The 26,974-nt window shown below is 45.3% G+C and overlaps 1 protein-coding gene across 4 annotated transcripts in view; it reads left to right on the top strand.

Annotated features, from left to right (window-relative positions):
• LOC142463399 (multidrug resistance-associated protein 1-like) overlaps positions 1-26,974 on the top strand; it is a 92,811-nt gene that overhangs the window by 30,541 nt on the left and 35,296 nt on the right. For all 4 annotated transcript variants that reach the window (XM_075566089.1, XM_075566090.1, XM_075566092.1 and 1 more), the window contains 10 exons: positions 5,792-5,968; positions 8,203-8,328; positions 9,003-9,140; positions 16,414-16,539; positions 17,912-17,973; positions 18,678-18,809; positions 21,345-21,572; positions 23,114-23,291; positions 24,159-24,320; positions 25,389-25,481. In XM_075566089.1, the coding sequence (XP_075422204.1) occupies positions 5,792-5,968; positions 8,203-8,328; positions 9,003-9,140; positions 16,414-16,539; positions 17,912-17,973; positions 18,678-18,809; positions 21,345-21,572; positions 23,114-23,291; positions 24,159-24,320; positions 25,389-25,481 (1,422 nt within the window). The remainder of the gene's footprint in view (positions 1-5,791; positions 5,969-8,202; positions 8,329-9,002; positions 9,141-16,413; positions 16,540-17,911; positions 17,974-18,677; positions 18,810-21,344; positions 21,573-23,113; positions 23,292-24,158; positions 24,321-25,388; positions 25,482-26,974) is intronic.

Raw genomic sequence — 26,974 nt, 5'->3', positions numbered from 1 at the left:
GGCTTTTTCGGGAGGGACCGTGCTGCTTTAACTCAATACAATATAATATATCCGTTAACGGGCATTGTTTTTTTTTTCTTAATTACACAGGGGTTTTCCATTGGTTTGAGTGGTGATATAGGCACCGTTGTATAATGTCCGTCGATCTACAGTTTGTACAAGAATAGCAGGTGGCATTTTTATGAACTTATTCAGATCAGCACAAGGTTGCCCTAAAGGGATTTAACCATTTGGTACAATGCGTTCCTCGTCTGATTTACTGTAAATAACAACTTTTTTTTTTTTGACTCAAGCAGTTAATCTTTTGAGGTTTACATAGCAAAATCGTGTAAGCATATATCCACCATTATAATGGCACTAACGCTTAGGACTGGATCTACTAAACAATGTTAAGCTGGGAGGCACCATGTGGCCCGTTCAGATAAGTGAGCCGTAAGGTTCCTTCCAGTTTGGGCTGCTTAGTAAATAAAAGGGCCCGGCTACGTTAACATTATTGATAACATATGTTGCTATGTGAGACTGCCTCCAAAATATTGATTTGTATTTTGTATTCTTGGAGGAGACAAGTCTCAAAGTATAAACGGGATTAGCGTGTTCCCCCTCCTCAAACAGTCCGTGCGGGGCAAACTTGAGCTCCACATTCAGCGACTGGCACAGTGAGCTCCAATTAGTCGCGTTACTCTGCCAAGGTCAGATGGAGGTGGCCTGCTCCCCAGGAAGAATAAACAGCATAACAAGCCCTGCGGAGTCGCTGCTTAAAGTCCCAGCTCCCGGATGTGTGAAGATATGTACGTGGCGTGAGCGCACTCTTAGAGGTGGGATCGTATTCCTCGGAGGCATAGTTTACAGCCCCAGTGCCCGTTCTTTGTGGCTGCCCAAGTCGCTTGGTGCAGGGGGTGCTCAACTTCAGTCCTCCTGCCCGCTCCAAACAGGTCAGGTTTTCAGGATATCCCAGCTTCAGCACAGGTGGCTCAATCAGTCCTTGCTTCAGCTTAGGCTTTGTCCCTGGTGGCCACGGCTGCACGCGCGACACACACGCAAGGCACAGCCCACTATGTGGCAGGCCCCAGTCGGCATGCGTACGCGCACAAGGCGAGATGCGTGACCGCCTTTGCCACATGACAAGATTTTGGCCGCGTTCCATCATTCAGCCAATGAGGGCGAAACCGCCGCGTGACACCATGACAACCGCCGCCACACCTCCCCCGTTGCGAGTTCCCTGAAGTCCACCAGGTCGCGCTGATGCAGGTAACGAGTGCCGTCAGCCCCCCCCGGCGCGCGCACTGGGGCCTTAGCCTCTGAGCCACCTGTGCTGAAGCTGGGATATCCTGAAAACCTAACCTGTTTTAGAGGAGGCTTGAGGACTGGATTGGAGCACCCCTGCCTTAGTGTAAGCTTCTTTTTTTTAAAATAATTATATACAGGTACAATTATTATACCTGTAGATTTTACCATGGCCAGCACAGTATACAGTTTACTTTCCAACTTAATCTGTTACAGGCATAAGTTATTTGTTAACTGATCTGGCATTTTTTTAATTCCAGTATTTCTCCAAAACACCTGATTTGTAAAATCTTTCAATTGTTTTAATGTGTTTTGGAGAAGGTGACTTGACAGCCGTGCTATAAACCGTTTAACAGTTACAGTTGTTCTATAAATCCCCATGTTAAAGTCTGAGCACAACGCTTTAGTGATGCACTTACAGTATAAGGGAAAAAATACTTTGTGCCCCCCCCCCCCCCCCCCTACATTTTCTCTTCCTCTCTCACTGCTCTTTCCAACACTGTATATTTTTAAAGTCCGCTGCTCCGTGTAGCAGACATGTTTTGAAATATTACGTGTCCGGGAGGTTAACATGGAGCTCTCCCCAGAGCCCAGTGCAGTCTAACCTTAGAAGCTGGAGCTTAAGAAAATAACATGACGGCAGAGGTGCCGGGAGTGGTTTCTGAAGTCTTGCAGCCTCCTGTAGCTGTGAAGGTACATATAAGGGCCCTTTATAACCCAGCATACCCATGAATATCTCTCTATAGGAACAGTAACTAAAAATACCACTTGTAGTGCAATTTGCATGTCTCAGACAAGTCTGCAACCCAGTCCTGAGACATGCAAATGCCCCACAGGTGGTCATTTTATTTAGTGTACGGTAGAGCGTTTTTGGCACTTTTCCCACCATAAGTTATTTATTTATTTAGGTCTATATAGGAAGAAATTGCAGCGTGTTGCCTTTTCAGTAGGAAGTTGGGCATGTTAAAGGGTTTTGGGGGTTTAATACATTATACTATTTTGCTCCTTCAATATTCTGCGAAGGCCAAGCCACTTACCCCTTGCTGGGAAAGACTCAAGCTCCGTTCATTTACACGGGGAGGTCGCAAACTGGGCCTTTGTGTTATGACCCTGTTTGCAGGAACTGAACAATGTTCTCGTGCTGATGGTAAAATAACCTGTTACCAATCTGACGTTTAACAGCATTCTTAAAATGTGTGTGTCTCTGTGTGTCTCTGTGTCTCTGTGTGTCTCTGTGTGTCTCTGTGTGTCTCTGTGTGTCTCTGTGTGTGTCTGTCTCTATCGGTGTGTTTCTCTGTTTCCATGTCTCTTTCTGTTTCTCTCTGTCTCTATCTCAGCATGACTAAGCAAAATGAAGAAAACCCATTCTCCAGTGTTGCAGTGAACCTGCACAGTTATGAAATGTTGTTTATTCTTAAACCACATTGCTTTCTAATCAAACAAGTCTGTCACATGTGGGTGCCGGCGCGATTCCGGCTATTTACACCTGAAGAGAACAGAAAAAGTAGCGCTAGCCAAGAACTATCTAATACTGTATGTGTGAAAAAAAGTGATTGTATAATAGAAATTTGAACAAGAATTGTGTGATAAAACACGGTTGTGCAGTGAAGGTGAATTAATGGATGTTTTAATCAGTCCCGGAATATATGGATGGTTCTAAATCTGAAATTGTCCCGTATATAAGTCAGTATTGAAGATGATACGCAGGTCCAGCCGCCAGAGTCCATAGGGGGAGTTCCACGTCCCTCCAAAAAACGAACTGGAAAAAGGAGGAAGATGTCCTCTGGCGTGTAGACTCGGGCGCAATATGCAATGAAAGATAAGAAAAAACAGTGTGTTACTGAGCAAAAATACCGATTTTTGTATCCGATTACTTTCAATGGACCCCCCTTGCATATGGATCTTCTGTATATGGGCTTGTTTCGACGGCGTCCCATTGAAAGTAATATTTTTACATTTAGTTTTTCACCCTTTTTGTGCTGAAAGGTTAGCATCACACTGAGGGTTCATCAAGGCCAGGTCCCCCCTGGCTACTGCAGCGCCCGCTGTAGGGACAAGAGCCGCCCCACATTGGGGCCGGGCCGCCGCGCTGCGCACTGAGTTTTCCAGCCTGCAAGAAAATTGTGAGGGGAACTAGCGACGGAGCGCTAGGCCACGCCCCCGGCGGTTCAGCCAATGAGGGCAAACCAGCCGGTTGATGTCACGTCCGCTTCCCCATCACACACCCCCCCCCCCCCGCCCCCTGTCTTTCCCCCTCTCTGCAGACCAGGGAATTGGGGTGCACGCGCCGCCAGCCTCGAAGTCAATTAGAAAAGGGGTTTCACCCGTTTAGAGCAAGAGTGCCACGGCCCCTCCCCCGTTCCGATCACACCACCGCTTCCGTCACTGTATGGGAGGAGTCACCCCCCCCCCGCCTTCCGTTCCCCATCAGTTCAGATCACGTTTGGCGCGCAGGTCGCAATCTCCCCTAGTTACACGAGCACGATTGTAAGACGTCGCTATGGTGTCATGCGGCTCCCAGGGTGCCAGAACCCATGTCTTAGTAACTATGTACTCGGACGCCCGAAGGGTTAATAGACAAAAAGTAGACAGTCCCTGACACGTAAGATTTCCCTCATTGGCTCCACAAAGGGATGTTGGTGAGGAAGCTGCATGTCCATTGAAATTCCGGCCCAGGTGTGGTGAGATTGAGCACTTTCATGACATTGAAAGTCCAATATGTCATTTTGGGATGGGACCTTTTTGGGGCCAGTTGGGACCTATGTACTATTATTTACTTTCAGCGCTAAAAATGCAAACAAACATGTTCAATACCTGATTGCCATTTCGATTAAAACAGAACTGTGTATTTTGTATTTATTTAGAACTAGTAATAACTATAAATAACTGGTGTAATAGCCATAGTCTAACAAATAATACATTTTGTTAGCGTATACAATGAAACATTTGTGCTGCGTCACACCCATTTGAGTCTGTGCTACAGATGGGCGACTCTGTTTCCCGGATTCCAATCCATGGATTCCGCAATCCGTTGGCGGAACCTTAAGAATCTTCCAGCGGATTGGGTTCTGCAAATCTGTCCAGGAGTTGCAAAATCTGCCGAGTGTATTGGTAATAAAAATAATAATTTGCAAAACGCAAATCTCCCTTTTTTTGTTGAGATTGATCTGCGGAAATCCGCGAAACCAAAACAACCGGCCGATCCGGTGCGGATCCAAAATCGCCCCAAAAACTCGCCCATCTCTAGTCTGTGCTTGCGCTATACTATACAGTCTCATTTTAGGGTTTACCTCGCGTTGGATTTGGCGAACGATTTTGACACGCTGTGACGGAGCGGCCTCCTGGGTAGGGTCAGTAAGACGTCCAGACACCAAGTGCGTTCAAAGAAAAGTCCTTTATTCCCCGGACTGGGGGAAACCGGTTGCAGTACGATTATACAGCAGGGCAAAACAGCACAAAAATAGCATTAGTCTGCAAATAAATCAAAATGACCTTTGTTTTGGTACAGGGAGGGAGCCCTGTTTGTTTCCCACAGATAACCTCTCTGGGAACCTGCTCTCTTGCCGGCTTGTGCAGCTCTGAGCAGGAAGTCTGCTCTGCTGCCGCCTCTGTAACCTCCAGTCCCAATCAAGAGTCGATTGTGAACAATCTCTGCACTCTAGCAGTCCTGGAAGCTGCTACGGTGTGGTCTCCTGGGCCTGAAACTGAGCGAGCTTCGCTTTCACTCAGCTATCCCCCTTTCGCAGGGGCGGCCAACTCCAGTCCTCAAGGGCCACCAACAGGTCAGGTTTTAAGGATATCCCTGCTTCAGCACAGATGGCTCAGTCGTTGACTGAGCCACCTGTGCTGAAGCAGGGATATCCTTAACCTGACCTGTTGGTGGCCCTTGAGGACTGGAGCTGGCCACCCTTGGCCTAGTGCTTCTTCATGCCTTGTTGTATGTTGCATCGCGTTTCCGGCTGTATGCCGAGTGCAGACCATTTCAACGCACTAAAAAAAGAAAAGGTAAGTACATTGGTGCACACAAGCACAAATTCGGTTGCGTTTGCCATGGGCCAATTTTGCATCAAAAAAAGCATTTGTGACTCTAGTACTGTACATAAGCCACATTGCGTTTCTGGCACCTGTAGTCCGTGATGGGGTAAAGTGATATCACCTTCTTATCCTCTGTTTTTGCTGGCCCACCTGGCAGTGAAGGGGTTAATCTATTGTTTCTACTATTTTACACCTGGAGTGTGTTACTTTGTGCCAAAAACCCCAAGATTCCATCTGCTCTCTGTATGTGAAATAAAAGTTCTGTATATGAAAAGGGGACAGGTAGTTTGAACACTCGTGTACACGGGTAAACACCCTGTCCTCCATCACTCTGCCTGTGTGCTCCTGTTTAAAAAAAAAAAAAAAATATATCCACTTTTTTCCCCCCCTGTATTTTTGCCTAATATTTTACAATCCTGACACACTTCCATTTTGTTGAGGGGTTTTTGTTTTCTTTTTTTTCTTCCTGCAGGATGCAAATGTCAGCTGGCACACCCAAAACCCCGACTTCACCAAGTGCTTCCAAAATACTGTCCTGGTATGGATTCCGTGCGTCTACCTCTGGGCCTGCTTCCCTTTCTACCTTTTCTACCTCCAGCGGAACGACCAGGGCTACATCCAGATGTCGCATCTCAGCAAGGCGAAAACAGTAAGTTCTTCTCGCTTGTGTTCTGACTGCTCCTGTGAACCTGCTGGGTTTTTATATTGCAGGCTCCAAGATATTTTGTTTTAAAGGATCAGTTCCCCCTTCTGTCAAATATTTTGGGGGTCCAGGTGTTCTGTCCAAAAAGATTTTAGACTTTTACTGGCTATTGTCTCAACGTATGTGATCGGCGCGTGCTTCCCATTTGGAAAATGTCTTGCAGATGTTCTAAAAAAAAAAACTAAAAACTTTGCACTGATCACTGCAGCTTTGGAGTCGGTGGCGTAACTACTGCCTGGGCAGGTCCCGGGGGCCCCTGCTTGGCACCCTCCTTATGAACACTTGATGATCCCTCCCTCTCCCACCCCAAGCGGTTACAGAGGGCCCGTGCTTTTCCACAGCAATGAAACTGATTTGCCAGGGAGAGGGCGTGGCCTCTGTAACAGAGTAGCCCTCCTCCATGAGGTCGTGGCTTGACGCATCGACGCCATGACATCACCCAGGGGCCCCTTAAAGGGGCTAAGTCACGCCACTGTTGGGGAAAACATGTGGTGATTAGTTTACGGACTGCTCAAAATCCGTTTTTGGGTGGAGATTTACAGACCTAGTAAGTCTTTAAAAAAAAAAAAAAAAAATATATAGGAAAGAGAACCACAAAATGTGATAGATTTTTTTGTGGTTTTTGTTAGTACAAGTTGAATTATTTATGAGGGGGAAAAACTGTAAAAGCAGAAAAATTAAAATTGCACAATACATACTGATTTTGTTAGGGGGGAAAAGGACATTAGCTATTTATTTATTAATTTGGCTGCCTGGAAGAACATTGTTCCAGAATCAACATTTCTCCAACTCTGAAATGATGTTATCTAGATGAAAACAAAAATGAAAGTAAAGGCAATTTTGTTAATTTAAATAAAAATGCGGAGTAAGTGAAGCTGAATTTTCGAAATACACCTTTACATAATAAAAAATGGAGTAAGGCAGATTCAAGGATATTGTGGGCTAAAAGTAGAATATTCAGGTTGGGATTTATACAGCTTGTTTATGGGTTATTAACGCACCTGAACGGCTTCATCTCCTATTTAGTTTACACCTGTTTAGCTGCGTTAACCCGTAACGAAGTTTGGTGAATCTGGGGATCAGAAACCAGGCCTTGTGATTTGGGCACAAGTGGCTCAATCAGGGGCTCAACTGACCAGTTGGTAGCTCTTGAGGACTGGAGTTGAGCACCCTTGGTCGAAATGCTTGGCGCTAATGGCCACAAATGCTGAGAAATACTGTATACACCAGTAACCACTGGTAACATGAAAAATACAATTTGAGCCTATAATAGTAATAATCCTCTTCTTACTGGGCCTTTCCATGACCATGCTGCGGACCTTGAACTTCTCCAGCTGGGGTGTTATTGCCCGGATATAATGCCCTGTTTGGGGATGGTTATTACCAACGGTTAAAGGGAATTGTACTTCTTTTGTGCAGTTCCCTTTTGAAAGAACATTGAATTTATTCTTAACGACCGCCCTGTTTTCATGGCATAAATACTGTATAGATATATCTAAGAGCTGTCTCTCATTTTAATTTGGTCTGTAACTGTTATATACGCCTACAATATATATTATCTTTACCTGTTCATGCAATGTCTTGTATATAGTGTTTTGTATAACCCATTTCAGCGGTGTGCAAACTGGGGGGCGTGAGATTTTCTAAGGGGGCGCACGGTTGCAGGCATGTAAATTAAATGCCGCGGGAGGCGCGAGGCCTCTGTAACTTCACTTACCTGCTCTCAGCCGGCTCTTCCCTGACGACGCGGCATCAAATGGCAACGCGTCACGTAACATCATATGACGCGTGGAGCCCGAGAGCAGGTAAGGAGGGGGGGGGGCATAGACATAGGGGAGAGGAGACAACGGGGCGCAAACTTAAGTTTGCGCACCCCTGACCCATTTCACTCATTGTAACTGTATTTGTAGCCATGTATTTGTCGTTTATAACTCTGTGCCCAGGACATACGTGAAAACGAGAGGTAACTCTCAATGTATTACTTCCTGGGAACACATTGTATAAATAAATAATTACAGGGGTTTGCCATATTAAACACCTTTTTAGATTTGGTTTTAAACTGCTTCAGTCCCTGTTTATTACTTAATACTGTACGTCTCTGTAATGCGGTTTAGCAGAAGAATTGTTGCTGCCCATGGTTTTTATTGTGTGGGTTTTGTAGTAACTCTGGTTCCTCCTAGGCTATAGGCTTCATCCTATGGATAGTCTGCTGGGCGGACCTCTTCTACTCTTTCTGGGAAAGGAGTCAAAATATTTATCGAGCTCCGGTATTCGTCGTCAGCCCCACAATACTGGGCATAACAATGGTATGTATTTCAACACGGTCACGGTGGAAGCTTTAAACCCAACATTTTTCTTTTAACGGGACATCCACTCCTACTCAGTCCTAACATATATATTGATAGTAAAGACCTCTGCCTCCATCAGTAATGTCATTGGAAACAGTACTGCTTGTAAATGGCCGTGGCTTGGTTTCCCAGTTACCTCTTTGTCCCCAGGGACTCCTAGTACGATTTTATTGCTTTTTGTTTGGGCCACATACAGTAGAAGACGCATGAGCGGTGGAGACAGGGATGCGGTTTACTTACAGTATTTAGTAGTGCCATAAAAATGGTTGCAGTAAAGGACATACTAGCTTTAGTATCCCATCCTGCCCTGGAGCTGTGTGGTTACAAAGTGAATGTACGAATCCTTCAGGTGAGCGCATGATCTCGTATTAGATCGGATTGTTTATAATCCCTTAACATATTCTCCTGGTTGCTTAGAATCTTGGTGCCAGAATCTGCACAGCAAGTGAACAACTGACCTGATGTAACAGGTCTGAGCAATGGGACAGCGTTTGATGGCAATAATTAACCTCTTGGCAGCCTCAATGGCTTTGTTAATGTGCTGGATCCCTGCCACCTCCTATCAAATGTTATTTAGTTGTAGAACTATGACATGTTCACATTGACTTTGTCTACATATTCTGTTTCTACAGCTGCTAGCAACTTTTTTAATCCAGTTCGAGCGAATGAAAGGGGTCCAGTCTTCAGGAATACTGCTCCATCTCTGGCTCATAGCACTGCTTTGTGCCATAGTAATCTTTAGGTCCAAAGTTCTACATGCCTTAAAACCGGTAAGTGAATGGCTGCTTTAACATGGCCTCAGCACCAATATCAATAGGCATTTTCATTCCATGCCTCGGGGGGTGTTGAACGTCGCTGCTCAGTCACAGTAACGAGCAATTCGAGGTGGGGCCGACATGCTTGGTGCTGGCAAATAATGTTCTGCATATTCAGTGCATCTTATTCCCACATTTCTCAGCACATATGTGTATATCACATGTCTTATGTCTTATGTTCTGTGTACATAATAGAGTTGTGAGCTGAAAGGTAGGAAACTGCAGCTAATCTATGTAGAGAATTCTTGCAAAGATTTGTGAGCGTTCTGTATATAATGTCTGCATTAAACATGCACAGTGGCAAGAAAAAGGTTGTGAACCCCTTAAGATTTCCACATGTTTCAAACCCAAATTGTGATTAGATCTTAATCTATGTCCTAATAATAGATGAAGATAACCTGATCAAACAGATGACACAAAAACATGGTACTTTTTCAACATTTTATTTATCCACAAATGATTCGGCATTCAATATCCATGTGTGAGAAAGTATGTGACCCTTTAGTGTCAGTACCTGGTGGCGCCCCCTTGAGCAGCAATGACTTCAACTGTTTGTAACTACTGGCGTCTCTCACATCGGGATTTGAGCAATTTTGGCCCATTCCTCCTTACAGAACTGCTTCAATTCAGTGACATTTGAGGGTTCCCTTGCATGGACAGCTCGCTTCAGGTCCTGCCCCCAAATTCCGATAGGGTTTAGGTCCAGACTTTGACTAGGCCATTCTAAAAGGTGGAATTTCTTCTTCTGCATCCATTCTTTTGTAGATCTCTTTGTATGTTTAGGGTCATTGTCTTGCTGCATGACCCGCTTTCGCTTTAGTTCATGGACGGATGGCCTGACATTCTCCTCTAGAACCTTCTGATACAATGCAGAATTCATGGTTGTCAATGATGGCAAGCTGTCCAGGTCCTGAGGCAGCAAAGCAGCCCCAAACCATCATCTTTAATTTAGGGGATAAAACAAGGGTTTCACTTACTTTTTCATATACCCTGACTCTTAATTACTCATTGTTTGTTTGTCTAATAAATACATCATTTTGTTTTAAAAGACATGGAATTGGTTAATATAAACCTTATTGGATATTTAAAACAGGGTTTGATTCAAGAAAGGTGCAGTATCATGGAAAAACTATGGAATTTCCATAATTATCTTTGGGGTTCACAACCTTTTGAAGTGAAACTTCTTTAGTGGTACCTCTGATGGGATAAAACTGGATAGATGGGGGGGCGAAATGTGAAACGGAAGTGACGTCACGTAATGGACGCCGCTCCGCTCACACCCCCCCCTGTCACATATGGCCGCCGGCGCCGCTCCTAATCGCCGCCGCACCCCTCACCCTCCCACACACCCACACCTAGTTGCTCACATGCGGCGGCGATAGCCGCCGCTCCTAACTGCCACGGCGCCGCTGTTCCGTCGCCCGCTGCCATGCCGCGCGCCACGCATGCGCAGAAGTGGCTGGCAGCGGCGCCGTTCCCCGCCCACTGCCATGCCGCGCGCCACGCATGCGCAGAAGCGGCTGGCAGCGGCGCCTGGGAATAGGGTGGTTTGAGCGCGCCGCCGGGGGGGGGTGGGGAAGGGGGGAGCTTGAGCGCGCCGCTGGGGGGGGGGGAAGGGGGGAGCTTGAGCGCGCCGCCGGGTTGTGGGGAAGGGGGGAGCTTGAGCGCACCGCCGGGTTGTGGGGAAGGGGGGAGCTTGAGCGCGCCGCCGGGGGGTGGGGAAGGGGGGAGCTTGAGCGCGCCGCCGGGGGGGGGGGGGGTTTATCTGCTCAGAAGACTCAGACTGAGCCCCCCGGGTCCGCAGCTCCGTTGGGGGTGGGGGGAGTCAGGAGAGAGGGGGCAGGACACAGACAGAGAGACATACGGTACACACAGAGAGATACACATACACTGACAGACACGCACACACTGACATACACACATTGACTGACACACACATTGACTGACACATACACACAATGACACACACTTACTCTGACGCACACACACACACACACTTACTCTGACGCATGCACACACTCTGATGCACGCGCACACACTGACGCACGCACGCACACTGACACACGCACGCGCACACTCTGACACACACTGACACACGCACGCACACCCCAGTGATGTACCGAACACCGCCCCTGAATGATGTGCCTATTCCTTCCCCCCCACTGTGAGCTCCCCCACCCGCTCAACATTCATGATGCTGGTACTGCTGCCAATAAACACATACACACACACACTGATGCATGCACACTTTGACGCACGCACACTTTGACGCACGCGCACGCACACTGACTGTCACACATACGCACACACACTGACTGACACACATACGCACGCACACTGACTGACACACACACATACACTCACTGACCGACACAGAGAGACATTCACACAACACAGAGAGAGAGAGACATACACTGACACACACACACACACACACACACACAATGACTGACACAAATACACACACTGACCGGTACAGTTACATACACTGACCGGCACAGATACATACACTGACTGACACACACACAAACAAACACATACATACTCACTGACTGACACACTGACACGTGTGCCGAGCACGCGCGTTATAAGTCAATTTCTGTGACAAAAGTCAAAGAAGTTTCACTTACTATGCGCGTGCACAGCACACACAGCTTTTTTCTCTCCACTGTATATGTATTATTTAGGGTTCAAAGGAGTGGAAATCCAGGACACTACGGATTTGAAAATGAAGATTTATTCTGTCAAAGGCACAAACCTTCATTTTCAAATCCGTAGTGCCCTGGATTTCCCTTCCTTTGCTTATACGTAGGAATTCTCCAGGCAGGCTTTCCCCTGAACCAAGGTGCACTGGTACCAAAAACGCAAGTATTTTGCTTCTATTGTGTTACTTATGGTGAGCAAGACCTGAATCTTTACTATACTTTATTTAGGGTTGCCACATTTAAATTTTTCTAATACGGGACGCCGAAATTCAGGAGGGAATGTATGTATGTATGTCTTTATTTGTATAGCGCCATAAAATGTACATAGCGCTTCACAGTAGTAATACATGTCATATAAATAACAAATATAAATAACAGATCATGGGAATAAGTGCTTCAGACATACTGTAAAAGTAACATTAAGGAAGGAGACCCTGCTCCGAGGAGCTTACAATCTAATTGGTAGGTAGGGAGAACGTACAGAGACAGTAGGAGGGAATACTAGTAAGTGCGTCTGCAGGGGGCCAAGCTTTGTGTCATGTGTCCATGATTATCCAGTGCTACTCATGCTTCTTTAAGCAGATGTGTCTTAAGGTGGGTCTTAAAGGTGGATAGCGAGGGGGCTAGTCGGGTATTGAGGGGAAGGGCATTCCAGAGGTGTGGGGCAGAAAGTGAGAAAGGTTTAAGGCGGGAGAGAGCTTTAGATACAAAGGGGGTAGTAAGAAGACTTCCTTGAGAAGAACGCAAGAGTCGTGATGGTGCATAGCGAGAAATTAGGGCTGAGATGTAATGAGGGGCAGAAGAATGTAAAGCTTTAAAAGTGAGCAGTAGAATTGAGTGTGAGATACGCGATTTAATCGGAAGCCAGGAGAGGGATTTCAGCAGGGGAGACGCTGAGACAGATTTAGGAAAGAGTAGAGTGATTCTGGCAGCAGTGTTTAGGATAGATTGTAGGGGAGACAGGTGAGAGGTAGGAAGGCCGGACAGCAGGAGGTTGCAGTAATCGAGACGTGAGAGAATGAGGGCCTGAGTCAGAGTTTTAGCAGTTGAGTAACAGAGGAAAGGGCGTATCTTTGTGATATTGCGGAGGAAAAAGCGACAAGTTTTAGAAACGTTTTGAATATGAGAGGAGAATGAGAGAGAGGAATCAAGTGTGACCCCTAGGCAGCGTGCTTGGGCTACTGGGTGAATGATCGTATTTCCAATAGCAATGTGGAAGGATGTAGTAGGGCCAGGTTTGGGAGGTAGTATAAGGAGCTCTGTTTTTGCCATGTTAAGTTTCAGTCGGCGGATGGCCATCCAGGATGATATTCCAGAGAGGCATTCAGAAACTTTGGTCTGTATAGCAGGTGTAAGGTCAGGGGTTGAAAGGTAAATTTGTGTGTCGTCAGCATAGAGGTGATATTTAAACCCAAAAGATGTGATTAGGTCACCTAGAGAGAGTGTGTAGAGAGAAAAGAGAAGGGGTCCCAGGACAGAGCCCTGGGGTACCCCCACAGAGAGATCAATAGAGGAGGAGGTGTTAGCAAAAGAGACACTGAAGGTACGATGGGAGAGGTAAGAGGAGATCCAGGATAAAGCTTTGTTCCGAATACCAAGAGTATGGAGAATGTGAAGGAGAAGAGGGTGGTCCACGGTGTCGAATGCTGCAGAGAGGTCGAGTAATATGAGCAGAGTGTAATGACCTCTGTCTTTGGCAGCGTGGAGGTCGTCAGTTATTTTAGTGAGGGCTGTTTCAGTAGAGTGAGCAGTGCGGAAGCCAGATTGTAGAGGGTCTAGTACAGAATAGGTGTTGAGAAAGTGTAGCAATCGAGAGAATACAAGACGTTCAAGGAGTTTGGAGGCAAAAGGCAGGAGGGAGACAGGTCGATAGTTAGAAGGACAGGTAGGGTCAAGCTTGCTGTTTTTGAGTAATGGTATAACGGTTGCATGCTTGAAGGATGAAGGAAAGGTACCAGAGTAGAGGGAAGAGTTAAAGATCTGTGTGAGCATAGGGATTATAGAAGGAGCAAGAGGTTTTAGGAGATGGGAGGGAATGGGATCAAGAGGGCAAGTGGTAGAGGGAGAAGAGGAGATCAGCAGTAATACATCCTCCTCCGAGATAGCAGAAAAAGAGTCAAGAAAGACAGGAGGAGAGTTGGGAAGCATTGTGGGATGGGAGGAGGCAACAGATGGGATGTTTTGCCGTATGGACTCCACCTTATTTTTAAAAAAGTCAGCAAAGTCCTGAGGTGAGATGGACGAAGAAGAGGAGGCAGCTGAGGGTGGTCTGAGTAGAGAGTCAAAGACAGAAAAGAGACGGCGTGGGTTAGACTTGTGTGTGTTGATTAGTGATGAAAAGTAGGTTTGTTTAGCCTGAAAGAGGGCAGAGTTGAAACAGGATAGCATAAATTTGTAGTGAATGAAGTCTGCGAGCGTATGAGATTTCCTCCAGAGGCGTTCAGAGGAACGAGTGGAGGAACGCAGCATGCGTGTGTGGGAGTTTAGCCAGGGTCTGGGGTTAGAAGGGCGAGGACGGCAGAGAGAAAGTGGAGCATGAAGATCAAGAGAGGAAGCTAAGGCAGAGTTGTAGTTCCTGACCAGGTTGTCAGGGTCTGAAGCAGAACTGAGAGAGGAGAGGGAGGAGCGTAAATTGGAATCAAGAGCTGGTAGGTTAATAGAGCGCAGGTTTCTGCAAAAACGAGGGCGAGATGGAGATGGAGAGAAGCGAGAGAGAGAAAATGAGATGAGGTGATGGTCGGAGAGAGGAAAAGGGGAAATGGAGAAGTCGGAGAGAGAGAAGTTTTTAGTGAAAACCAGGTCTAAGTAGTGGCCATCCTTGTGGGTGCTGGCTGCAGTCCACTGTTGAAGGCCAAAAGAAGAGGTTAGAGAAAGAAAGCGGGAAGCCCAACGGAGAGAGGGGTCATCAATGTGGCAGTTGAAGTCCCCAAGGAGAAGAACAGGGGAGTCTGAGGAGAGAAAGAAAGAAAGAGAGCCAGGATTCAAAGTGAGAGAGAAAGGCAGAAGGGGGATGAGTAGAGGAAGGTGGGCGATAGATGACCGCCACATGGACCGGGAGAGGAGAGAAGATCTGGACTGTGTGAGCCTCGAAGGAGGGAAAAGCAAGAGAGGGGGGAATAGAAACTGTTCTGTAACGGCAGAGAGAGGAGAGCAGGAGCCCCACGCCTCCACCCCTGCCACCAGGGCGTGGAGTGTGGGAGAAGGAAAGGCCACCATAGGAGAGGGCAGCTTCCAGAGCAGAGTCAGACTGAGTGAGCCAGGTCTCAGTTATAGCAAAGAGAAGCAGGGAGTGAGAGAGAAAGAAGTCATGCACAGAGAGGAACTTGTAAGAGAGGGAGCGAGCATTCCAAAGGGCACAGGAGAAAGGGAGAGAGGAGGGAGGGTGACAAGGGATGGGTATGAGGTTAGAGGGGTTGACACCAGAAGGAGTAGAAGTTGCATGTGGAAGGCGAGGACGAGAGCAAGTAGAAATAAGGCAGGGACCAGGATTGGGAGAGATATCCCCAGAAGCAAGGAGGAGAAGCATGGACAGAAAGAGAATGTGAGAGCATGATTTGTAGGGGTGTGTTTTAGTGCAGGCGGCATAACAGAATATGGTGGAATATTTGACATTTAAAGCTATATGTGTTGGTGACAAAAACACAAGTGATTTCTCTTCTCTCCTCCACTCTCCACCCTCCATGGAGACTGTGATGGTAGATACAATGAATATTTTCAAATAAGGTTGGACATCTTTTTAGAAAGGAAAGGTATACAGGGATATACCAAATAAGTAAACATGGGGAGGATGTTGATCCGGGGAGTAATCCGATTTACCAATATTTGCAGTCGGCAAGGAATGACATTTTCCCTTTATGAGATATCATTAGATAAATGTCACAGGGGGTTTTATTTGTCTTCCTCTGGATCAATATACTGTAAGTACAAATATTGGATAAAGTATCTGTTGTCTAAATTTAGCACATGGGTAACTTGATGGAGATCTGTTTTTTTTTTTTTTTCCACCTCATCTACTATGTAACTATGAATGCTGAGAAATCTCTGACACAATCTTCTCATACAGAGGGTAATTGTCTCAAACAAGCCATCACTTGAGTTTTTCTTGCTTTTTGAGAAGGTTTTGTTGAATTCTGTAATGATTACTGCCAGGGGGGCATTAATGTAAGCCACAGGAATTGACCACGGTTGCATGGCTGTAGAAAGAGCTATAATAAATCTTAAGATCTAGAGATTTTATTTTTATACAGTGTATTTAAAACAATGTATCTTAGTGTTGTCTTGCTATCCGTATCCTCTATCTTAAAACAATACAATTCAAATGACATCAATATGTTGTCAATAAGACATACCGTATTCTATGGAACTGCATAGCAGGCGTTGTGTTCTAGTTAAGGGAATATATGTTTTAATGGCATGCAAGAGTTAATCTGCTAGCATAGGAAGAAGCTGTTATTTGAATGGAAAGCACAATGGTAATATTTTTCCCAACCCTGAATGCTTTTTCTGTGTCTTGTTCTCTGCAGGATGCCCACATAGATGTGTTCCGCGATGCCACGTTCTACACGTACTTTGTTCTGGTGCTAGCACAGCTGATCTTGGCCTGCTTTCCTGACCGACCGCCTCTCTTCTCCGAAAGGATCAATAACCTTGTAAGTGATTTTAGAATATTTCCACTGCCGTATCTTTTGTGCCTGTGAGGGTCACCGCCCCCCCATCTCCAAATCTCCACTTCCGATCATGTTTTTGGCATAAGTATGATCACGCTCGTATAGCAGTGAGATACTTAACCAGTGTTTCTGCTCCTTCCATGGATACCAGAATTGCCACCATATTTAGCGGGTCCCGTAGGCCAATAGGAAGCTACAAGGCCATCAGTTGCAGCTTCCTATTGGATGGACGTTTAAATACCCTGGAAGAACACTGGACATGTAAGTAACTGGGAAACTGGCGGTGCCCAGAGCTTCTGAACGACCTGGTTCCAATGGCGTAAAAAAATAATAATGCATATATTAGTTTTAGGCAGGATTCCTGCTTAATATTACACAATTTAATACTTGGATTTGCAAACACAGTAATAAAGAAACGGTGATTCATAGCGATAAATGACTTGTGGGAATGGAATTTGTGTGGGCGGGAAACAAGTCTTCCCTCCTAAACACTCTCTGTCTTTAAAAAGATTAGTAAAACTTGAGCAAAACGTATTTTTGAGTCAATCAATTGTGGTCCTATTTTTTGTTTTTGCCTTTATATGTACTCTGTTTGCTATTGCTGTGAACACATTTTTGTTTGAACATTTGGTATTTTCAACATATACATGATTCTGTGTTGTTGCATCATATTTAACAATATATTGACGTATACGGAAAGAGTAGCCCTCTAAGGTAGTGGTTAATATTTGTTGGTCCAACGCCGCAGACCTTTCTCAAGGTCAACCGTGAGTGAGGTCCTCTGTATTGGACCGCAACGTTGAGCGTGTATAGACCACCATTTTGGAGGGCTGCTCTCTTCGCTTCCTCGTATTTAAGAAGGAATACGTGTCCTTGTTTTATAGCACGGTGTGGTCATGCAGAATCAGCTTGCTGGTTACTGTAGCTGTATCATGACATCACACGGTTAAAACGCAACACGGAATTCCGAGCTGGTTGTGAATGCAGTGACATTAAAGTTGGAGTATAGCTATAGAACCCGCAGAATGTGTCCAACATCCTTGAGTACTATTCATCCATTCTTAAAAGTTGATGCCAAAGATGAATGACCAAAGCCTGAGTCCGGTATACTAATTTAATATGGTAACCGCAGATCTGGTGTTATTTTCGTTTGATCTTTTGTCAGAAAAAAAAGTTTAACATTTTATATTTTTGAGGTCTTTTATGTATATTGCTGCTTTTTGGAAAAAAAAAACGTCTGGACAGTTTTTTTAAAACAACGCAAACATGTGTGTCTGTGACAGTTCACTCTGTGTGTGTGTGTGTGTATTAAAATATTCTGCATGTCCATTAACTTCATTGTTTTATCCCTTAGAATTCTTGTCCAGAGTCAAGTGCATCCTTTCTTTCTAAAATCACTTTCTGGTGGATAAGTAGGTAAGATGGATTTAGAGAACGTACTTTATTAAACCCATATTGTAATGTATAGTGTGAAAATTGGCTATTTCTATGTAACTTTATAACACAACCTACTCCGCAAACGTTGGATGGGGAATGTTCATCAATTACATTTGTGTTTTTGGTGCTTTTCATTTGTAAAGGATGCAAAAAATGCATAGTGATTTGCACTTAAGCAGCAATCCCTCCCCCAAATTTGACATTTATTTGAACCGGGTGTCGGGGGGGTTTCTTTGAGCTGAACTGCGCTATTTTCAGCTCCATGGTTCTGCAGATACTTACGGGTTTTTTTCAGTGCCGGTCCCGTTTGCCAAAGGAAGTCGCAACTTCATCCAATTGTGGCTGTTTATTGGCCATGTTTGGGAAGCCAACTTGGAGACCCCAGCACTAAAAACTGTAAATACCTGATAAAATTAGGCGGGTCCCTCGAGCGCAGTAACGTTCTGAGAGCCTCCTGGTATAAACACTTTTAAAAGTTTTTTTTAAATGTGCAGCTAAAACTGCTGCTTTAAGATTAAATTTTGCTGCATTTTGTGGAACGCTGCTCTTCATGGTAGCCTAAAAATAGGGGGTAACGAGGAGTACTTCCTACACTTATCAATAACCAGTAATAGGTCCCTGGTAGAGGAACCCACTTATAATGCGAATTGTGATGTAATTAATGTTATGCCCTTCCTGTCTAGCCTGATGATTAAGGGATACAAAAGACCGTTGGAAGCGACGGATCTATGGTCCTTAAACAAAGACGACATGTCCCATGAAGTTGTACCCGTTTTATCCAAGAACTGGGCGACCGAATTCTCTAAGGCAAAAAAGTAAGTTTTACAAAAAGTTTAATCTTCAAGCACTTGTGACCACGTGCATCATCAAAGTATTTGGTAATTACACCGGGGGATTTCATGTCATTAACTCTTGTCTGGGTAACAAAATGAGGGTATGTATGTATGTATGTATGTATATACAGGCATACCCTGGTTTAAGGACACTCACTTTTAGTACACTCGCGAGTAAGGACATATCGCCCAATAGGCAAACGGCAGCTCCCTACCTGTACTGAAGCTGTGCGCAAGCGGGGAGACTATAGAGCCTTTTACAAATGTGTTATTTACATCGGTTATGCACGTATATGATTGCAGTGCAGTACATGCATCGATAAGTGGGGAAAAGGTAGTGCTTCACTTTAAGTACATTTTCGCTTTACATACATGCTCCGGCCCCATTGCGTACGTTAATGCGGGGTATGCCTGTATGTATGTATTCATTCAGTTTATTTGACCAAGATAATATAGAATGATTTCAGATAAAATACAATTGTCCAGGTCTCCCATATAATCATACAGCCTTTTTGTCTGAAATGCAGATGTCCAGCATCTTAACAGAGCGGAGCAGAATATTTCTCATTGCCTTTGAATGGAGAATAAAAAAAAAAAACTTCTTTAGCATATAGGCTGTATGCCGCGCTAATTAATTTGTATCCCATGGACTGTCGGCTGTTTTTAGCAAGTGCAATTAAATTAGCAGGAGCCAAGTAAAACCAAGTAGATGGTACAGATGGTACAGATGGTACAGATGTTATAAATGCTTGCAAAATATTTGTGTTGTAATATTGCTATGTATTTATTTTTTAAACCAAATAAAATGACATTAAGGTATGCTTTTGACTTTTCTAAGCTGCCCTTTTGGTAAATGAGTTGAACAATGCTTTGTACCATCAGACATGAGAAATTCTAGTCATTCAGAGTGACGGTTAAACCATGAGACTTGTCTTGCACATTCTGTAATTCAATGGCGTGTTAGGACAAGCTGGCGCATTGGCTGACTCTTGCTGCACGTTTGAAGTGCGGTTCTGTGCTAGGTTACTTATTTGTTTTGAAAATATTGTGACAGATAATATTGTAGATGACTTTTGAAGTTCTAATAGGATAATTGTGTGGATTTTTAAAAGCAGACTTCATCCTGAACTGGAGTCAAGAGGCAGATATCTTTGCTGTGTTTGTTACAGTAACTAACAGGAATGACGAGGGGCTTTACTGGTTTGTACATTGTGGGCAACTGGCGACCCCTGTTCCCCAACCTGCTGCCCTCTCTCCCCCGGTTTAGGGGAAGCGGGGATGTTGCTGATGATAACTTCTCTCCCTCAGCTTCTTAATGATATTGTACTGAGACACACATGTAGCAGACTTCAATGTTCCCCCAGAAAACACAACACATCCAGTTTTAACTGCGAATGTCCGTGTTTCCATGGGATTCAATGGCACTGTTGGTGCAAAATACCACACATCCTGCCAAAAGGGAACAATGAGGCCTGTTGCATCTGTCTTGCCCCCAAGCCTCTCCTGCGCTAATCACTAGTTCCCAGTAGTGTTAGAAGTCTAGCGAAAATATATTTACCAGCGCACCGGTATTAAGCTGCAGAAGGGAGGGGGTGGGGAAGGAACGCCTACCTGTCACTGCAGCAATGTCCCTGCGGCCTGTGCACCGGGGAGAGTTAAAAGCCCACGGTGCACCCCGTCCACTTCATACAGTATATATTTGTGTATGTAATACGTGGCCCCAGTGATGGTCACACTTGCAGCCCCTGACGTGTTACACGCTGCCCACCACTGTTTTTAAATGTTTGACTAATCCTACTGGCACCTGCATCTTGTGGAATAACAGAAACCCGTTCTCTTACTTGAACAAGTAGAAAAACAAACACACGTGCCCATGCAGCTTGTTGAACTTGGTGCTAGGCGGATATAGCAAAGTGAATTATACATGTAGATTGCGATACAGTATGCCAGGGGGGCTCAACTTCAGTCCTGAAGCCCCCTCCCTCCCCCCAACAGGTCAGGTTTTTAGGATATCCCAACTTCAGCATAGGTGGCTCAATTAGAGGCTCAGTCAAAGACTGATCCTCTGATTGAGGCACTTGTGCTGAAGCGGGCACTGAGTGAGGCACCTGTGCTGAAGCGGGGATATCCTGAAAAGCTGATCTGTTGGGGGGGGGGGGGGAGAGAGAGAGAGAGAGACTGAAGTTTAGCACCATGCTGTATGTTGTAATATTCTGATGCAGCACTTGCATTGAATCCTACGAAGACTGATATCCAGCCTTCTGACGGGATATGTGGTCGTCTCGGTGAAATATTGATGGCGTTGTAGAGTGCACCCAGAGGACTCAAAAAGCTGCCGCAGGTGCTCTGTATTCTATCCAAATAAGGTTTACCGATACCATGTCGATTTAAAGTCCAAATCGGCGCGCCTTGGGCCTTTCTAAACCACGAGCTACACCGGTACATAAAAAGATGAAGCTACGAGCAGTGAATCCGTGCACAAAGGGATCATATTCTCATATACTTTTTTCATTCCAGGCAGCCTTTGAAAATTTTCTATTCTCCCAAAAAGGAAACCAAGCCAAACCATTCAAGCGAGGATATAAGAGAGGAGGCCGAGGCTCTGATCGTGCAACCGACCCCTAAAGAAGTCGAGCCGTCCTTATTCAAGGCCTTATACAAAACCTTTGCGCCGTACTTTCTGATGAGCGCTTTCTTCAAATTCGTTCATGATGTAATGATGTTTTCTGGACCAGAAATCTTAAAGTAAGACTACGGCTTGTATGTTTTTGAATGTGTACGGGAACAAGAATAACATTTGACAACGATACGTTGCCAAAGAATGAACAAAGGGCACTCCTGTAACGTTAAACCCCTGCCATGGGCGGCTCAGGGAGTAAAATAATCCAAGCCGCGTATATGAAGACATGGAAGAAAGTCCCTCGCACGGACTTGTGCAAATAGTGAGTTCATTTTTAAAAAAATGGACAACGTTTTGGTCCTACCTACGACCATTTTTGATTAAATCACTTATTTGCACAAGTCAGGTGAGGGGCGTTTTTTAAAAAAAATATATTTATAACGTAAACCAATGGAACTTTATTGACAAGTGTGGTCTTTTCACCGTCAGAATCCGTGCATGATCCCATTACCGTAGCTCTGTTAAGGATTCTGCCAGGTACATCTCGGGTAATGAGACAACATACGACTTTTTGCATAACGACTGGGGCTGTCAAATTGCTACAGTAGTTTATGAAAACTTGCACTGGAATACTGCACGTTACATTGTTAAAGGGGAAAACAGGAGGAGGTCAAAGTTAAGGTTAATCCCTTTTCATGTTTTGCAAAGCAATGCATTTCAGGACCTTTCAGCTAGAAATAAATGTCACAAGGGGTTTTTGTCACAATTTTTTTTTTTATTTTTTTACTCCCGGTAGTTTGTGTGTTGCAGGTTATACCCACGTACCACATTGCAAGGTCAGCAACCACCCCTCACACTGAGACCCAAAAGGTCGAAACAGCTGTCTGTGAGCAGGTTTGCTGGCCATGCACTTCTTAGGCTGCGTCCAGGGTGCCTTCTCAAGCGCGGAGGCAGAGGAAAAGCAGGTGCTTTCCCTGGCCTTGGTCCGCACGCCGTCCGGGGGCGGGCCAGTGACGTCACGGAGCTGGTTTGCCCTCATTGGGTGAACCGCTCACGTGACCGGCCCTGCGCTCCGGCGAGCGCCAAATCTTAAATTTGTATAAGACCTACACTTCCGCACGCTTGCGAAAGCGTAGGCGAGCCCCTACTAAAGGCGTTCTCATTGCGGCTGTAGGGGCTCACTGGTAAGCACCAGCGCGCCTCAGCACGGGTCAGCACCTAAGCGCTGACCATGCCCGAGGCCTTAGACTCAGCCTGTGCTTTATTAAGGCAAACGGATTCAGAGAACCATAGCAGAAACTAGCACTGTGTTTTCATTGGCAGGTCTTTGCCAGAATTCCTGGCTGCAGTGGAAGTATTGAATGCTAAGAGAGAATGGGAAAAGCAGGTTTTGGGCATACCCTCGTTGTGAATATGCTCAAGTTTATTTAATTTATTTTTCCCCCATTGCGTTAGAAAAACCCTGTAATATTCTTAACACATGTTGCTTGATTTTATGTACAGTACCGTAGCTAATTCAAGAAAAGTGGCGTTCTGAATATATTTTAGTAATGCACGGATTTTCTAATGACTATTTGTAGAGAATTGCACCTGTACAGCATTAGTACATTGGTGATTTATATATGACTTGGAATACAGCCAATATGGATGTTCTGGTTCTTTTCAGGTTGCTCATTAGGTTTGTGGGTGACAAGGATGCCCCAAACTGGCAGGGATACCTGTATACAGCGCTGCTGTTTTTTTGTGCTTGTCTGCAAACCCTCATCCTGCACAAGTATTTTCACATCTGCTTCGTCACTGGAATGAGACTTAAAACCGCAGTCGTAGGTGTGGTTTATCGTAAGGTATGAAAGAATCATCACAAAGTTTGTATGTATATCTTTATATAGCGCCATTTATGTACACAGCGCGTCACAGCAGTAATACACGTGACATAATAATAGAACACATAATGGGAATAAGCGCTTCAGACATAAAAGTAACATTAGGAAAAGGAGTCCCTGTCCCGAAGAGCTTACAATCTAAGTGAGAATAATGCACATAGACAGTAGGTGGGTGTTCGCGCGCGCGTTTATAGGTGTAGTAGATCAGGAAGGACATTGCACTCCACATCTTACTAGGTGCAGAGGTTGAGTAATGTACAGTGGTATATGGGATCAGGAACCGGTATACTCGATGTTAATCAAATGTCAGTGGTTGGTTTTAATGGGTCAATGTTTCGGTCGCCAACCGGACCTTTCTCAAGATCAGTGTATGCACAGTACTGTCTTTTTTAATTTTTTTTTATTAATAATGCATAGTGTTCCTTTACTCTCCTTTTCCATCTGTAAGGGGGAAGCGGTAGCAGCTCCGCAGGTTTAAATGTCCAGGTCACGCAGGCCAATAGGAAGCCACAAGGGATGATGTCACGGCTTCCTATTGGCCCGCGGTACATTTAAGCCGCAATTTCGGTAGCCCCAGCCGCAGCTGCTACCCGCCACCTTTATGGATGTCTATCTTGGGAAGCAGGGGGTCCCCGGAGCTGAAATGAACGTGGTTCAGCTCCGACAACCCCCAGCTTCAATTCTATAACTATGGGGTGCACTAACTTTTCCCCCTGCACGCGCGCACACACGTGCACCCCCTGCTTGGCTCTGATGGCAAATCAGGGCAAGACGTGACTTCCACTTTGGTTTACCGGTCTCCTCTCTGTTCTCTGCTCATTCTCTCAGGCATTGATCATCAGCAACTCTTCCCGTCGCACCTCCACCGTAGGAGAAATTGTCAATCTAATGTCTGTGGATGCTCAGAGGTTCATGGACTTGGCTACGTACATAAACATGATTTGGTCCGCTCCCCTGCAGGTCATACTGGCACTTTATTTATTGTGGCAGGTAAGATTTGGTTGTGTTATGGTCTCCTCACGCCCCCATCTTCACATTTAAAAAAATAAATAAATAAATATGACCATTCATTTGGATTCTGCTGTAAACCTTTCACTGCTGGCTGACATACTGCTGGCTGACATACTGCTGCGCTGTGTTACATCCTTCCGATTAGACATCCACAATCTTGGCAGACTCAAAGCTGAGGAGCAGAGTATTCTATGTTGCTAGGTTTAATTGTGCCATTTGGAATGGTACTGGGGAAAGTGACCTCAAATATACAACAGTAAATGGAATATTGTGTAGGTAAAACTTTTTTACGCTGGCTAACATACTGCGGTGTTCTATAACATCCTTAAACAGAGCGGATATTGATGTTGACTACATATAGTGTCCTTTTTCTGAATATTTTTTTCCGCTTCCACTCACGTTGAAAACAGCCATTTCTGCCCTCCCACCCCCTCCCCGAAGCCTTGTGGGAGTTTAACGCATCATTTTAGTATCTTTCCCCCTGAGCATGTTCCGCACTTGTAACATATTACTGTATTTATTTATTTAAGACCTACTTTTCCCAGTCTTTTTTTGCTTCTAAGGTTACCATGGTACCCTTTTAAATTGCTCTGGTGAGCGCCATTTTAACTTCCCGAACACTTATTTTAAACGCTTAAATCTCTCGAGCGAAGTGTCAGATTTTATAAATGATAACCTGCTTTGGAAAGGGAAAGCAGAGCGACCGTGCGGACTGCTGCATTAAAACCCCGCTTCACCTCCAGTTTAATTTTCTTTTATCTTGAACCATTGTGTTCCCCAGTAGATTTTTTGTTGTTGTCATTTTTAACCCCCTAATTACCAGACGGAGCTGTAACGTCATGCAGGGCATATTTCTGCCTGCAGGCTCTCACTATTGCCACCATTCAGGATCCTTTGTCCACAGGTGTGCTCTGTTGTGAATAAAACCTATTTGATTTGTGGCTTTCCCTAGTGAATGGAAATTCATGGACCGGTTCTTATTACATGTTGGCTTTCATTACATCGGGGTATCCGTATTGACCCATCAAAGTGTCCCTCTTCTTTTAGAACCTGGGTCCCTCTGTGTTGGCAGGTGTGGCTGTCATGATCCTCCTGGTTCCTGTGAATGCTGTGATTGCGGTAAAGACTAAAAAGTATCAGGTAAGAAATGGTAAAGCCATTGGTACAAACACCGCCAAAGTACGTAATGTATAAAGAGTGGCGCTCCGATGGTCTGTATTCATAAAAGGTGGGTTTATTGAGCACTGATCACTGCTCAATAAACCCACGTTTTATTAAGATAGACTATCGGAGCGCCGCTCTTTATACTTTATGTACTGGTTGTTTATTTGCATAATCGGTCATATTGAGTCTTCACTAAAGGGACAATTTAGTAGGGTTTTTATATATTTTGTAAGTATTTTTTTATTTTACCATCATACCCTTTGGACAGAAATGTGCTATATATACTGTACATAATTATTTGAATACAAGCAGATAAAGATGCTACATCATCTGGTCTAGTTGCTCTTCAGATTTTTTTCCCCAAGATGGCCAGATCAAAAAAAAAGGCTTAGATGGCACATTCCAGTCTCTGGCTCCCCCTAAAGATGCAAAGTATATTTATTTGCAGGAGGAAAAACTGCAATTATCCAAAACTTATGTTGGGGCCAATCCTGAGGCTACCTAAGGCTAAGGCCCCGCTCCCTCCATCAGCGCTCCCGCACTGCAGACAGGCGGGGCGCTGACATACACAGACCGCGATATGCGGTCTGTAGGGAGCGGGAGGTGGGCGGGAGTGGGAGGCTTGAGCGGGAAGGGGGGCGTGACTTGAGCGGAGGGACCCGCTACTCTTCCCCCCCCCCCTCCCTCCCTCCCTCCACGGGCTCGGGCTGGAGCTGCTGATCACAAGCAACACACACACTCATACACACACGCAGGCACTCTCTCACACGCACACGCACGCAGGCAGGCACTCAGACACACACACAGACAGGCACTCATGCTGCTTTCCCTCCACACTCTTCCCCGCTCCCCGAAGCCTCTCCTCCCGAAGCCTCCACTCCTCATTGGCTCACAGCCACACCACGTGACGCGTCAACGCTAGGGATCACAATTCTCTTGTATCCTGTAGCGGCTGACGCGTCACAGAGTGTAGTGAGCTGTGCAGCCAGGGGGGACTGGGACCGGCTCCGGAGGATTCCCCTGCTGGTGGGGAAAGCCCGTGCAGCCGCCCGCGCCGTCGGGCGCAGCGGGTCCCAGGCCTAAGGTGTGTTATTGGAGCTTCTTCACAATATTTGACCATGTCTATGGCAGCCAGTTCATAGCCAGGACTGGAGGATCCAGCTTGGGACAACCCAATTGAGAAGTCGTAGGCGCTCAGAAATACAGGTTGTTGGCAGAGTTTCTGCCGTTATAATGAAGATGTTTCTGTTCTGTAGAGCGTTGATCAGCTGCAGTTAGAAAAAAGACTGTTTCATTTTAGTTACCCCGCTGGATAGACGGGCATTAGCCAAGCACACCAAAAATGAAAAGCTCAAGTCAATGCAAAAAAGGTCATTTAATAACTGTAACGCATCCAACGTTTCCGTGCTGGGCAACTTCATCAGTGGTCTATTCGTTTTTTGTTTCTTTACCAGATTATTTTGTGCCTT

Source organism: Ascaphus truei, chromosome 11, assembly GCF_040206685.1.
Source record: "Ascaphus truei isolate aAscTru1 chromosome 11, aAscTru1.hap1, whole genome shotgun sequence".
NCBI classification, from domain to species: Eukaryota; Metazoa; Chordata; class Amphibia; order Anura; family Ascaphidae; genus Ascaphus; species Ascaphus truei.
This window is presented reverse-complemented; position numbering and strand designations above follow the sequence as displayed.